General features: G+C 42.4%; 2 protein-coding genes across 2 annotated transcripts in view; both read right to left on the reverse strand.

The window, feature by feature from the left end:
- Nucleotides 1-16,023, reverse strand: part of LOC136883529 (transient receptor potential channel pyrexia) — a 434,219-nt gene that overhangs the window by 107,160 nt on the left and 311,036 nt on the right. The window lies entirely within an intron of this gene.
- LOC137502711 (transient receptor potential cation channel subfamily A member 1 homolog) overlaps nucleotides 1-16,023 on the reverse strand; it is a 63,260-nt gene that overhangs the window by 36,001 nt on the left and 11,236 nt on the right. The window contains exons 2-3 of the mRNA XM_068229709.1: nucleotides 9,227-9,456; nucleotides 8,735-9,109 (exon numbers count right to left, since the gene is read on the reverse strand). Coding sequence (XP_068085810.1) covers nucleotides 8,735-9,109; nucleotides 9,227-9,456 — 605 coding nt within the window. The remainder of the gene's footprint in view (nucleotides 1-8,734; nucleotides 9,110-9,226; nucleotides 9,457-16,023) is intronic.

A 16,023-nucleotide genomic window follows, 5' to 3' on the forward strand; every position in this document is an offset into this window, starting at 1 on the left:
CGCTTAGCTGTTATATAATGCAAATGATCGCGTATTTTTCCATACGTTAATGTATTATAAAAATTTGGAATTTTGGCAGAGGTCATTTATGAAACCATATGACATCCCGAGGTTTCCCATACTAATTGTTATCCATATCTCGAAATCTTATCATACAAATGAAGCTTGCAAGCTAGCATCGCCGCTTTTCGGCCATTTTTTCAACGGGTGGAGGTATCATTATCGATTTTTCTTGCTTGACATTTTTCATCTCTCTCTCTCTGGGGTTTCTTTTAGTTAAGACGGAGTGGTGTTTACCAGGCTAGAAAGGTTGTGTAAACATGTGCAACCTAATGCAACTTTCTGTAACAAGTACGAGGGATCTTAGCAAGGTTTTTCACTGCCTAAAATAATAAATAAATAAATAAATATGTACATGACCGATACGGTCACAATATGGACTGTACTGTGGAACTGTACGACATAGTGCTCGATTAATGGAGTCAGAGAAAGTTTCATAACCTCTAACAATGTCATTTGTTTTGTGGTATTCTTCCAGGATGAGATCTATTGTCTCCTTGTAACTTGCCCAGAGAGATTGTCGAATTTTCCAACGATATGTTGTGTAGATGGTACGAGGAGTGGTTGATGAATTGGTCGGCGTTAATAATGTTGGAAAGTCGTCAGATCCTAGGGTGTCCTGTACATCCTGCCAGGAGAAGTAGAATGTTATTGAAGGATGCAAAAGTAACGTCTACTACTGAAGGAGCTTGATTAGTTCGGGAATCTCGGGTAGGAGACCCATCATTCAGTAGCACTAAGTTATCTTCTTCAGCTACAACCATTAGTTCTTTCCATGTGAGTCAGTAGAAGAAATTTCCTAATTCAAGTGGTGTGAATTGAAGTATCTGAAGATTAGTACAGGCTGTGAAAGTTGGGAAAAAGGACGACGTAGTTCTTGCATAGTTACAAGTTTGTTAGTTGGTCGGGATACTGAAACAACAGTTAACGATGAACCTCTGTAATTAACCTTAACGGCAAATGTTAAGAGTTACTTTATTACAAACCGGGCGAGTTGGCCGTGCGTGTAGAGGCGCGCGGCTGTGAGCTTGCATCCGGGAGATAGTAGGTTCGAATCCCACTATCGGCAGCTCTGAAAATGGTTTTCCGTGGTTTCCCATTTTCACACCAGGCAAATGCTGGGGCTGTACCTTAATTAAGGCCACGGCCGCTTCCTTCCAACTCCTAGGCCTTTCCTATCCCATCGTCGCCATAAGACCTATCTGTGTCGGTGCGACGTAAAGCCCCTAGCAAAAAAAAAACAACAACTTTATTACAAATGATGTTCCTCTTGAGGAAAATTCCGACCCCTCCCTATCCATCATCACGATCACTTCTTATAAAATTGTAGTCTGGGAGCTGAAATGGGGTGATATCCTTCACACAGGTCTCACTAACTCCACACATTGAAACGGAGTATTATTATCATTATTATTAGCGTATGGTAACGTTCACAAAACAATACGAAGATTAAATATGCATGAACAGTAAGCACAAACTATTAAATACAAAATTACAAGATATACACATTATAACATTGAAAACAATCATGCAAGCAACAGGGTTCAAAGAGTTAGATCTAAATTCTCAAGCCAATGTATGGCCTCAGCAGCAGCCACCACAAAGTCCTGGCTGGATCCAGCGAATGCCCTTTCATTGCATTCGGTGACAAATTGAAACGGAGTAATGTTGCATTAGAGTATCTAGGCTAAGTTTATGCGCTGAAATGAAATGGAATGCCGTATGTCTTTTAGTGCCGGGAGTGTCCGAGGACATGTTCGGCTCCCCAGGTGCAGGTGTTTTGATTGACTCCCGTAGGCGACCTGCGCGTCGTGATGAGGATGAAATGATGATGAAGACGACACATACACGCAGCCCCTGCGCCAGCGAAATTAACCAATGATGGTTAAAATTCCCGACCCTGCCGGAAGTCGAACCCGAGACTCCTATGACCAAAGGCCAGCACGCTAACCATTTAGCCATGGAGCCGGACAGTTCATGCGCTCGAATTGAGTGACAGTTCCATTTTATTCGGTTGAGATGCAGCATCCATGGTTATTATGATTCAAAATAAGTGAAATAACATCACGTGTATGAGAGGGATCGATTTCAGGGGAAACCGGGTTTTTAAGCGTCAAGATCAACTGTCTAATGTTTTCAAGCAACGAACTTGTAGTTATAGCCTGCGCTTTTGTTTGAGGTTTTTGTCGTGTGTGAAATTGTTGAGAAGTGTATATAGGTCCAATGGAGTTGACAGGAGTACTATGTCCGTTGTAGTGTGTCTTCCGCTGGTTGTTGGGAACTGGGAAACTAGTCTTTGGGGTGGAAGGACGTTTAGGTGTAAAACGACAGGACACCTTCGAGGTAATAATGAAGGTAGAGTTGGATAGGTTAGTGGTAGAAACTGGCGCAAGTGCAGTGGAAGGAAGGGACGGAAATTCATTGTTTTAAGATGTTTCAATCACACACACAATCAATCACTACTCATCTACATTTAGGGCAGTTGCCCAGGTTTTCTTATCTGTTGTTCTCCTAGCCTTTCCTTAAATGATTGCAAAGAAATTGGAAGTTTACTGAACATCTTCCTTGGTAAATTATACCAATCCATAACTCCCCTTCCTATACACGAATATTTGCCACAATTTGTCCTCTTGAATTCCAACTTTATCTTCATATTGTAATCTACCGTACTTTTAAAGACACCACACAAACTTATTCGTCTACTGATGTCATTCCACGCCATCTCTCCACTGATAGCTCGGAACATACCCCTTAGACGAGCAGCTCGTCTCCTTTCTCCCAGGTCTTTCCAGCCCAAACTCTGCAGCAATTTTGTAACGCTACTCTTTTGTCGGAAATCACCCAGAAAAAATCGAGCTGCTTTTCTTTGGATTTTGTCCAGTTCTTGAATCAGGTAATCCTGGTGAGGGTCCCATACAATGGAACCATACTCTAGTTGGGGTCTTACCAGAGTCTTATTTGCACTCTCCTTTACATCCTTACTACAACCCCTAAATACCCTCATAACCATGTGCAGAGATCTGTACCCTTTATTTACAATCATATTTATGTGATTGCCCCAATGAGGACCTTTCCTTATATTAAGATCTAGGTACTTACAATGATCCCCAAAATAAACTTTCACCCCATCAACGCAGTAATGAAAACTGAGAGGACTTTTCCTATTTGTAAAATTAACAACCTGACTTTCAACTCCGTTTATCATCATACCATTGCCTACTGTCCATCGCACAACATTATCGAGGTCATTTTGCAGTTGCTCACAATATTGTAACTTATTTATTACTATGTGCAGAATAACATCATCTGCAAAAAGCCTTATCTCTGATACCACTTCTTTACACATATTATTGATATATATAAGAAAATATCAGTTGCAATTCAGCTCGCGAGGAGTAAGGACGTACTGCTGAGCGCGTGAAAAGTATAGGAGTGTGCGAACATGGGAGTTTCAATTGATCAATACTGGTGTGCTATTGGCAGATGGCAGGGCAGATGGAAAGTGAAATCAACTCAAATGGCGAAAAACAGTGTCAACATCACGCAAATAGTATTTTCATTAGTGGTGGTGATGGCGCAACTAGTGATCGGTTGAGTGGAGTTAAATCCTGGCCATGGACTGCCATGGAAAGATATTGAAAAGCTCAAGGAGATCATGCAAGAATGCCAAGCGGAGAAGACCAAGGAAAAGTTAACGGAACAAGAAAATGAATTCAAGAATTTGAAGACCTTCATACAAACAGAACTCAAGGATATCAAAGAGAGCGTATTGCAGAACAAAAACGAGATAGACGAAATGAGGACGGAAGTCCTGGAGATAGAAGAAAGGTTAAGGAACCTCGAAGAAAAGGAAAAGACAATAGAGAAGGAAGATAGGAAGAGAAACATAATAATTTATGGGCTGGTAGAAACAGAAAAAGATAACTTTAATGATATGTTAGACAGAATACTCTCCTTAATCAGGGAGAAACTGAAGGTTGAGTGCAATGAGAGCGATATCGATAATGCCTTTAGATTAGGAAAGAATGTGGGAAGAAGACCAGTGAAAGTATTTATGGTATCTAGTTTGAAGGCTCGAAATATTTTGGATAGTGCGAAGAGCTTGAAAGGCACAAAAATGTGGATTAAAAAGGAATTGGACCAAGGGGAAATGGAAAATATGCGAACATTACGTTTTTATCAAGGAAAGGCGCGGCATTCGGGGCTAAAAGCATTTATCCGTGGAAACAGGCTTATAATAGCGGACGATTCGTGGAGCCGGATATGGACTGTTAGACAGCTACATGAGCTGTGGACTGGGGAGTGACGACAGCAGATCCGAGTCAGCAGGTGTGTGTGGCAATCAACAAAGCAGGGACAGTGAACTGGATAACGCGGCGCTCGAAAGCAGGTACCAACACTGCAGAAAATCAATTTAAGAAGAAGAGGTGGTCCCTAGGAGGCAGGACAACCCAGGGAGAAAAGAAGAAAAGAAATGTAAGCCAGCGTCAAATTTGAAAGACATTTGGGCTAAAAAGGGTTGACAAGGCCTGAGGAAAGTAGGGGGCTGGAAGAAGAAATAGTTAGCTCCCCAAGTGGATCCATTATACAGTTAGAAAATGCACGAATGACGAGAAGTAAGGCCTTGGCGACATCAGATATACCCACGAACAAATAACTAGACTGGGTCGTGGGATTAATAAATATCGAGGGTATATTGAACAAACTGGGAAATGGTGAATTTAGAGATCTAATCCGAGATAGTGAGATTACTGGGATAGTAGAGACTTGGATACCTCCTGGCCAAAATGTGCAAATCCCGGGATTTAAGGTCTGGAGTAGAACAAAATATAAAAGTAGTCTGAAAGGGCGTTACGCGGGAGGGATACCAGTGATCGTAAAAGACGAAATATGCAAGCAGGTAGAGATATGGGAATCGGGATATGAGGAAATGATTTGGGTAAAAGTAAAGAAAGGAAATCAGAGTGGGAGAGAGTTTTTCATTGGTTTTGGTTACAACCATCCATCGGGGTCCCCGTTTGAGAAGAACCCATGCCTGTGATAGAGAATTCTTTTATTCACGCTCGGTGACTATGTGATTGTGTCTCGTCAAAATGTAGGTTGCCTGCATGTCAAATTCGATCCTTGACATAATGTAGGTTGGTTGCGCGTCGATTTCTTTTGTTCGTATTAGGTTCGAGAATGTCATCATCGTCTGCCGTGAGGTTGCCTGCGTGTCAATTTCGATTGTTTATTTCTCCCCCTCACCACGCCCTCCTCATTCATCTGGCATATTTTTATGGTCAAGGTAAGATCTTCTGTTCACAACACAAGCTGATTGTATGCTATGCATGTTCTAAACACGAATATATATATGCATTCAAAAAAGTTGACCGTCATGTCGCCATCTTGAGAGGTCACAGCACAATGCATTTCCGGTCCTCTGTATAAAGATAGAACCTGCACAGTTTGCTTGTGCCCTGTTGTCATGTTTAGACTTGTTCATAAGGAGGGGGCAGGTCGTACCGTGACGTCATGTTATTTGTCTGTCGAATGTAGTCGTAAAGCCATGAATTGGGCCAGGCCCCTCCAAAAAGGCGTCCGTCGGATGGTGCCGTAAAGCCATGCGCAGACTGCACAACTAAGTAGTTTGTCGGATGGAGACATAAAGCCTTGTATTGACCTCTTTTAAAAATTTCAGATGGCGACTGTATAGTTAGACCCCTCCTAAATGGTGGCGGGAGGGGCGCGCCTCCAAGATGGTGTCGGGAAAGGGCATCTGGTCGTAAAAAACTAGGTTAGGCGATATGAGCCCCCTCTAGAGGAGGATCAAAACGGCGACGGTGTCAGGAAGGGCATCTGGCAATAAAAATAAGTTGGGCCATATGTGCCCCCTCTAGTGAGAGGATCAAAATGACGATGGGAAGGTCATCTAACCGTAATACCGAGCCATCTGTTGTTAGGTCCCTTCAATATGGCGTCGCGAAGGGCATCTGACCGTAAAAATGGGCCCTGTGTAGTTATTCCCTTGCAAGATGACGTCAGGAAGGGCATCTAGCCATAAAATTGTACTGCAAGGTTAGGCCCCTCCAAGATGGGGTCGGAAAGGTCATCTTGCAAGATAGTATTCCATTTCCCATTTTCACAACAGGCATATAAGATGACTTTGGGAAGGTCATCTCGCAAGATGGCGTCGAGAAGGGCATCTAGCCGTAAAACTATGCGCTGTAAGGTTTGGCCCCTCACAGATAGCGTCGGGAAGGGAATCTGGCAAGATTGTGTCGGGAAGGCCATCTCGCCACCCTGTGAGGTTACGCCCCCCAAGATGACGTCCAGAAGGGCATCTGGCAAGATGGTATCGGGAAGGGCACCTGGCCATAAAAATAGGCCCTGTGTAGTTAGGCCCCTCCATGATAGCGTATGTGAGGTTAGCGTTGCACTCTTATTCAAATTCCGCGCCTCACTCCTGTCAAACAAGAGCACGTGGTCTTGTTTTGTAAACATAAGCACGTGGAGTAAAGTTAGGCCCCTTCAAGATGACGTCTGTGAGGTTAGCCTTGCACTCTTGTTCAAATTTCGCGCCTCAACCCGTCAAACAAGAGCACGTGGTCGTGTTGACACCTGTCAAGCAAGAGCACGTGGTCTTGTTCTGTAAACAAAAGCACGTGGAGTGAGGTTAGGCCCCTTCAACATGACGTCTGTGAGGTTTGCCTTGCACTCTTGTTCAATTTCAGCGCCTCACACATATTAAACAAGAGCACGTGGTCTTGTTTTGTAAACAAAAGCACGTGGAGTGAGGTTAGGCCCCTTCAAGATGACGTCTGTGAGGTTAGCCTTGCACTCTTGTAAAATTTCAGCGCCTCACACCTGTCAAACAAGAACACGTGGTCTTGTTTTGTAAACAAAAGTACGTGGAGTGAGGTCTGGCCCTTTCAAGATGACGTCTGTCTGGTTAGGGTTGTGCTCTTGTTAAAAAACCATACCTAACACGTGCATATGTTAGTAAACAAAGGCACATGGTCTTGTTCGTAAACAAAAGTACGAGGTGTTGTTTGTAAACAATAGCACGTGGTACTAGGTTTCAATGACCTTGCCAGGGGTCAATGACCTCGTGGGAAAATGGTGATTCAGCACGCATTGTTTCTCAGTCGCCCTTGCTTCACTACTGGGAAGGTAGTAGGGCGTGGCCTTAATTGATGTACATTCCCAGCATTTGCATGGTATGAAAATGGGGAAACCACGGAATACTATTTTCGGGACTGCCGACAGTGGAGTTGGAACCCACTATCTCCCGAATGCAAGGTCACAGCTGCGCGACCCTAACCGCACGGTCAACTCGCATGGTGAGAAAGGAATGTTCTTAAAACTAAATCTTTATTCGCAAGTTTTTCGTTTTATTTGTTCAAGCTAACGGAAATTAAATCTGCTCTTAAAATCGGCTGATCATTACTTTTGTTTTCTTGACTACACTCTACCCTGCGTTCTAAACCGTAGCTAACAATGCAATATTTAAATACGGAGAGCGGCAGTAATCCATAGGCCCAGGGGCTCTCACCTTGGAGCATGGTTTGGCGACCACGGGGCCCTCAGCCGAGTTCTGGTATTGCTTCCACTTACTTGTGCCAGGCTCCTCAGTTTAATCTATCCTATCCGACCTTCCTTGGCCAAGTCCTGTTCTTTTCTGACCCGGGCGGTGTTAGGTATTGAGACCAAGGGAGTCTTTCATTTTCACGCCCTTCGTGGCCCTTGTCTTTCTTTGGCCGATATGTTCATTTTTCGAAATGTCGGATCCCTTCCAATTTTTCTCTATCATTAGTGTTATATAGAGGATGGCTCCTTAGTTGTACTTCCTTTTAAAACAATAATCACTACCGCCACCAATCGATAACAATACAAGGAATGTTAATTTTGCCAGTGAAATAATGTATAATTTGAGGAATTTATTCCTTTAAACAAAATTTACCGTGTTATTGTGTTATTTAAAGAAATTATTACCTTTGTGATAGGTGGAACCGGTGAATTGATATTGGAAATACCGTGTCTATTGCCTGTACGAATGTAAACGCTGCGGAAGTTATGACTTTTTATGATATCCTGTCGACAAGTTAGCCGCACGGTTAGGGGCGCGCAACTGTGAGCTTGTGTTCGGGAGATAGTGGGTTCGACCCCACTGTCCGCAGCCCTGAAGGTGGTTTTCCGCGGTTTCCCATTTTCAAACCAGGCAAATACTGGGGCTGAACCTTAATTAAGGCCATGGCCGCTTCCTTCCCACTCCTAGCTCTTTCCTGTCCCATCGTCACCGTAAGATCTATCTGTGTCAGTGCGACGTAAAACATCGTGTCGTTGTAAGTATTCTATCAACTAACCTACCTATACTTAAATTTTAAAAAGTGGATATTATTTCTTTTTTCTCCCAATCCAAAATCGAGTCAAGAGTATAACCTAATCTACAACACGTAATCTACCGAACGCCAACTGAATTATTCAACGTAAAATGTAAATAAGTACGGGAATCACTAATCATAAATAATACAAATAAACACTAAACACCAATATTTGTAGAACTAAACGGATCACACACACCGAATTACCATAAGTAGAATTATATCAGATTTAGAATCCAACAACACATTCTCTTTGAGATCTGAGAGTGTGTATTCGAAAAATTTTACCTGTTTCAAGAGTGTATTCTTACCAAGGAGTAGCATTTTCAGCTCAGTCCAATCTTCCCAGTCTGCGCGAATAGGTGACCCAACCGGTTTTTCCCACGAGGCTCTCATTTTTTCAAACAAGGTCTGCTGAACGATCCGACTCTGACGTTCATGGCCATTGCTGATTTTTTTAAGTTCCTTCCTTATAAGTTCGTCCAATTCTTCTAAACCAGATTGATTTCTAAATATTAAAAGGCTGTTCGCAAAAGCTTCAGCTCCACGTTTATCCCTAAGTTTAATGTCTTTACAGACATCATCAGTAAGATCAACCTGACATACATCCTCAGGTTCCAGCGTTGTACATAACAACGTCTTTGCAGGAGAATCATCACTTTTGACTCTCCGTTTTAATTTCACATCTGCATTTGTAAAGAGAACATGTGTACAGTTCTTAAAATGCTGTGATACATACCGGTATTCCATACTTTCAAAATGACTCCTGATAAGTTTCTGAAGTCTTGTATGTTGATAAATACCGGCACGGCGGGAGTATGTAAACTGAACCATAATAATTTGCTCATTTCCAGGACTGCCGTAGGAAAATACTAGATCAGCAAAGTAACCTGCATCTGGGCGGTTCGTTTCCAGCCTGAAGTTTGTGAAAAGGCTTCTGTACTGCACAGCTCGTAAGAAGACCAAGGCATCCATCTTAATCTCGAAGTAAGGCCCATCTAGAGAACAAATACCCGGTCTCTTCTTGTATGTCCTGAAACCAAGCATATGAGCAAACGATTACCACTGAGAATTTGTGTGACTGTTACGATTAGCAAATACCGTATAGACATACAGGACACTTCCGGATTGAACATATTTAAAATGGGAGACAATTCGCTAATGGTGCTCGTAGTGGCGTGATCTGGAAATTCACATAAATTCAAATATCAATGGAAATTTATATACGGAGATGGATAAATAAATTTCGTCTAGAAAGAAAAAATATTAAGACATTAACTTCGAACTCTGCTAAAGCAATTCTGGATAAATGATGGACGTATTATTTGACAGGTTATAATTTAAAGATTGAAATTAGACAGCTATTCAAGATATTAAATGCACTACTTTCATTTATGCTTTACTATTTTTGCTTTAGCATTCCTGCCTGGACTTTACGGTTAGATTTGTCTATTCTCTCATTAAAAAAATATCGTCTCATCACATTAATATTCTTGTCAATAAACAGATGGGCACATTCATGTTTTGTTTTGTTTTGTTTTGGAAAGTCCACCCCTTTTGGAAGGGGTGGTAGTTTTCGACGTTTTATTTTTGGGAGATTCTGTGTTTGTACAGATCTCGGCTTTAATATGAGGACAGGGATAAGAGAAAAAAAAAATGAAAATGTTGTCTATAGCTATGTTCTGAAGAATATTTACGTACAATTACAGTAAGAATATAACATACCCTTGGCTATAATTGGAGTTTTTAAAGTCGCTGTCCTAGAAATGATCTGAACAGATCTTACAATTCTTATTCAAGCGTAACGTCCCTTCTTTCTTGTATTCCTTATCCAAATCATTCTCTGACATTTCAAAAACCAAAGATCACACCTACAAAATCACATCGGAACTGAAGGTTAACTGTTGCACTATACAATAAAATAAGCTTATTGTAGTTTAAGCCAGTAAAATATGGGTCGCACAGGTTAGAAGTTTTGGAAGTACTATAAAAATCTCTTTGTCACTGGAAGAATACATATTTAAACACAATATTTACTTGCATCTTCTTGTCACGCAAGAAACGGAAGACCGCGAGTCCTTCTGCACTTCATAATAATTGCAGCCAAACACAGCACATATCCTTCCACGCGTGTTGAGAGGAGATATAAACGAACGTCAGACACTACTATTTACTTACCTTAACATACTACAAACGCATAAATAACGCCAAAAACTTCTCAAACTACACGTGCTCTCAGGGGCGAAGCGTCAGGGGAGACAGGGTAGACAGCGTGTACCCTTAACATTTTGTGAACGAAATATTGTCTAGTTAATTGAATTATTTTTAGAACACTAATTATTTCCACATACGGCATTATTGGATTCAATCAATTAATCAATCAATCAATCAATCAATCAATCAATCAATCAATCAATCAATCAATCAATCAATCAATACTGATCTGCATTTAGGGCAGTCGCTCAGGTGGCAGATTCCCTATCTGTTGCTTTTCTAGCCTTTTCCGAAATGATTTCAAAGAAATTGGAAATGTATTGAACGTCTCCCTTGGTAAGTTATTCTAATCCCTAACTCCCCTTCCTATAAATGAATATTTGCCCCAGTTTGTCCTCTTGAATTCCAACTTTATCTTCATATTGTGATCTTTCTTACTTTTATAAACGCCATTCAAACTTATTCGTCTACTAATGTCATTCCACGCCAACTCTCCGCTGACAGCTCGGAACATACCACTTAATCGAGCAGCTCTTCTTCTTTCTCTCAGTTCTTCCCAACCCAAACATTGCAACATTTTTGTAACGCTACTCTTTTGTCGGAAATCACCCAGAACAAATCGAGCTGCTTTTCTTTGGATTTTTTCCAGTTCTTGAATCAGGTAATCCTGGTGAGGGTCCCATACACTGGAACCATACTCTAGTTGGGGTCTTACCAGAGACTTATATGCCCTCTCCTTTACATCCTTACTACAACCCCTAAACACCCTCATAACCATGTGCAGAGATCTGTACCCTTTATTTACAATCCCATTTATGTGATTACCCCAATGAAGATCTTTCCTTATATTAACACCTAGATACTTACAATGATCCCTGTTACCGCGGTTTTGTGGTAGTTATGCGTGAAAGAAGGAGCTGGGTGGTGAATAGGTCTCAAACTACTAAAGTGAAATTAATTTTAAAATTTAACAAGGTTATATTTTCTTTTCAAAAACAAAACAATAACAAACATGGCAGGTACAAAGTGGCAAAAGGGGTAGTTACAAAATTTACAGGTTTTGGGCTTCGCGCCCTGACTTCAGCAATCAGCTCAGTTTTACCCCAAACACAAGATTTAACAGAGGGGCAGAAATCCCCATTCATACCTAGGAGCCCCTGGCTCCAAATTACACTGAAAAGCCTCCACGAGGCATATGACACTCGATTTTCAAAAGAGCCCCACGCTCTCAAAATTTAAGCCTCTCAAAGGCTACACCAAACTCTACCTCCAACCGTCTTCAACGGACATAAAAACAGGGGTAAAATACCCAACCTACTGAGGTCTATCAAATGAAAAGAAGGTTAATACATGACCTCTAAAATACAATTTGAGAGGAGGCGAACTTGCACTCCTAATACACTTTGCTTAAGACCTACTTGGCACTAGGCCGTTAATACAAGGGCTAATCCCATACTACCGAGGTGACTTAAGAACATGACAATTTACATTACATTACGGAAGAATAGGTTGAGAAAATAAGTTCACCTCAAAACAATATGAGTGGGAGCTCGAGAGGGTTAGCACTCTCTATCCCAGGATGTAGCTTTAAAAGATAGAACAGATACCAGTTGTTTTTACATTTTAAAGGAAAGTTACATGGTGGAAGGCCTAGAACCCGCCGCGAGAGTTAAACTGCCGACTCTAGCAAGAAAATATGTTATTAAGAGGCCATTACCTGGAGTTGAACAGCTGGTGAAGAAAGAGGCGCTTCCCGCCTCCTGCTATGTACTTTACACACTGAGAGATGGAACAAAAGTGGCCTGGAGACCCTAAAATCAGCAGTTTATATCCTCTCGCGGAAGATTCTAGGCGTTAGGGGAAAGAAAACACCCTCCCTCAAATTTTTTATTGGATAGGATCCCGCAGCAGATTCAAGTTGGGGGAAGATACACAAGATGGGACAGAAATTACTCAAAGAAATTCGGGATTGGATAAATCTAAAACAAGGGGAAAGAGAGGGGTATACAGCCAACTTAAACAATAACAGAAAGAAATTTAACAAAGAACAAACATTTGAGATAAAACTTTCTCCAACAAAATAGTTCTTTGACTCCGCGCTAGGTCGCACTATTGTTGATCTTCAGTAGTGTCCTCTAGAAGAGAAAGTTCGCACTTCTTACTTCAAGCGAAACAAAAACACATCAAAAATGACACAGTTCAAAAACTCAAAGTTTTCCACGTGGTGACATCTTCTGAGAAAGTAGAGAATTAATAGGGTAAATAAAGTTCAGACTTCCTCCAGCAGAGGAGTTTCAACTGGCGCAACTTTTAAATAAACAGAGTAGAGGTGTACCGCCCGGTACAGACCTCCCCCCCCAAAAGTTCCTCCAGGGGTGACACAGAAGAGCATAAACTTTGTTTGAAAATAAGGTCCAAGTTTTAATGTGAATATAAAATAGATTGCAGAAGCATTTACAAGATTTTCTGACTGTTGTTTGATTCAGTTTCAAAATTTTGTTGTTGCCGGTGAAGTAAAGTCTTTATGTTTGTAGAAGTTGAATTTCTGAAGATAAACTTTTAATACTTGAAAGTGAAGGAAAAATTTGCAATGTCCACCAAATATTGCTGTTGAATTCCCAAGTGTAGTTATTGCTTATAATGACTGTCCATGTAGTTGATGTAGATTAAGTTGGATTGCCAGACCGGCCGTTGCAGCTTGCGTCCAAAAGGAGGCCGCTCGGACCCCTCAAGTACCCTGAGATACCGCTCGCCCGCACTATGAGGGGAGCAGAGGTGTTGAAACACGCCGCGCCCGCGGTGAACATATACAGGCTGCGGGCAAGTAGCAGGTCGTGCGCCGCACATCAGCCTTGGCCGGGAGGAGAGCTCAGGCTCGCCGTGCACATGTCGTCCTCGCTGGGGCCGAGGGGGCCCTTCCTCGAACCCAGTTGCGGCACGGCGCCGCGCGGCTGCGGGGGCACTGAAACATTAAAACTAGGCGGCAGAATTGTGTTGGACCATCATGTTTCTTTGAGGGCACAGGCTTGTAGAGAGATTGAGGGGCCAGCGGCGTGCAGATATCCATGGCATTTCATCTTAGCCAGCCACTGTGTAGAGTTGAGCAGGAGACGGGAGCGTGGTAATGGCCGTGACAAGGACAGAATGGCAGTTTAACGGATCGGGGCAGGTTTTACAAAAGGCTTACATCTAAAACCAAAATATTATAGAAGGGGCAGAATGCCTTAAAAGTGAAACTCAAAAAAAAAAATATAACCTTCATATCCTTTCAAAATAATATGAAGCAAGTTAACACAGAAATTACACCGGTTTCACCTGGGACAGGTGAACCCTAAATATCCTCTCGGTGGCTGGATTGCTTAATAACAACGTAACCGGGGTAAGGAAATCGAGAATGACACACGGCCCATGGAATCTGGGGGCAAGCTTGCCCGCGGGAACAAAATTCTTGACCATTACTTGGTCGCCTACCTTCAAAGGGGTGGGTCTCCGTCCACGATCATACCTTTCCCTAACCTTTTCATGAGACACTTTAAGATTGGCTTTAGCCTTCTTCCAAAGATCTTTAATGTTGTCCGGATCTATTGTCTCGGGTAGAATGTCATTCAGAGACCAGAGGTTAGAGAGCGGCGAGTTGGGAACAAACTTGAACATCAAAGAAGCTGGAGTAAACTTGTGAGATTCATGAACCGCCGAATTCAAAGCAAAAGCTATCCAATGCAGGGACGTGTCCCACCTGGAAGGATCTTCATGATGATAGGCAATGAGTGCGGACCTGAGATTACGGTTAACCCGTTCAGCCAGAGATGGTTGAGGGTAATAAGCAGAAGTAGTTACATGAGAGATGGACAAGTCAAAACAGAATTTACGAAATAAATTTGATGTGAACGCCTTAGCATTATCAGATACAATATATTGACACGGACCAAAAGAAGCAAAAATAGAATTTAAGCAAGTAATGGTGGACTGAGCGGTAGCAAGCTTAGTCGGAAATAACCAGGAAAATCTAGTAAAACCATCTACACACACAAAGATGAACTTGTTGGCATTACCCTTCGACTGGGGGAAGGGTCCTACATAATCAATGTACAAGCGTTCCATGGGGCGCGACGCTTGATGCGAAGACAAAAGGCCTACCTTGGTGGACATGGTGGGTTTACTGAGCAAGCAAGATTTACAAGCTTTTACCAGTTCACGAATTTCACCGTCCATACCTTTCCAGATGAACATTTCACGAATCTTTTCACGGGTTTTAAAGATACCCAGATGCCCTCCTAATGGGGTCTCATGATAATACTTGAAGATCATAGGTACCAGAACAGCTGGAACGACAACTTTCATCATCTTGTCATGCCTCGAAGGGCAACATAAAACACCATTCCTCAGAACATAAGGGACAACATGTTCCCCAGAAGAAAGGGTTTCCATTATCGGAGCCAGCGTCGGATCTTCACGTTGGTATTTCTCAATATCTCTAAAAAGCATGGGAGCATCTGTTAAGATGGCATTAACACCAGATAGTATGGACTCGGGAGGTGATGAACTGTCGGCCGGTTCCTGGGTCTCGACGTCGTTAGAAAACATACGGCTGAGTCCATCAGCCACAACATTTTCGGTACCTCTGATATGCCGGACATCGAATTGGAAGGCAGAGATACGGATGGCCCAACGGGCTATACGACCAGTACGACGCGGCCTACCTAAGACCCAGCTTAAGGCTTGATTATCTGTCTCCAGATCGAATTTGACGTGTTCCAGATAGAGACGGAACTTTTCTAAGGCGAATAAGACTGCCAAACCTTCAAGCTCATATATGGAGTACTTTGCTTCTTGAGCTGACAATGTCCTAGACGCATAGGCGATGGGTCGCCTCCCTAGTTCAGTCTCTTGAAGAAGGACTGCAGCTACCGCCGACGACGACGCGTCGGTTTGGACGATGAATTTCTTCGAGAAATCAGGCATAGCAAGTACAGGGGCATTACAGAGAGCTAATTTAAGGTCTTCAAAAGCGGCTTGTTGAGAAGGTCCCCACTCAAATTTGATGCCTTTCCTACGTAGAAGGTTTAAGGGCGCCGCTCTATTAGCAAAGTTAGGAATGAACTTCCTGAAGAAATTCACCATACCGATGAACCTGGCGATACCTTTAATGTCCTTGGGAGGTTGAAAATCACGGATGGCCTGTGTTCTAGAATGATCGACTGCTACTCCATCGGGTGACACAATATGCCCTAGGAATGACATAGAGGGCTTAGCAAAGGCAACCTTGGACAACTTAACAGTTAACCCAGCCTTACGAAGGCGATCGAGAACTTCTCGCAGATGTTCTAGATGTTCCTCAAAGGTCTCTGAAAATACGACGACATCGTCTAAGTAGTGATATAAGTAC

Source organism: Anabrus simplex, chromosome 11, assembly GCF_040414725.1.
Source record: "Anabrus simplex isolate iqAnaSimp1 chromosome 11, ASM4041472v1, whole genome shotgun sequence".
NCBI lineage: Eukaryota > Metazoa > Arthropoda > Insecta > Orthoptera > Tettigoniidae > Anabrus > Anabrus simplex.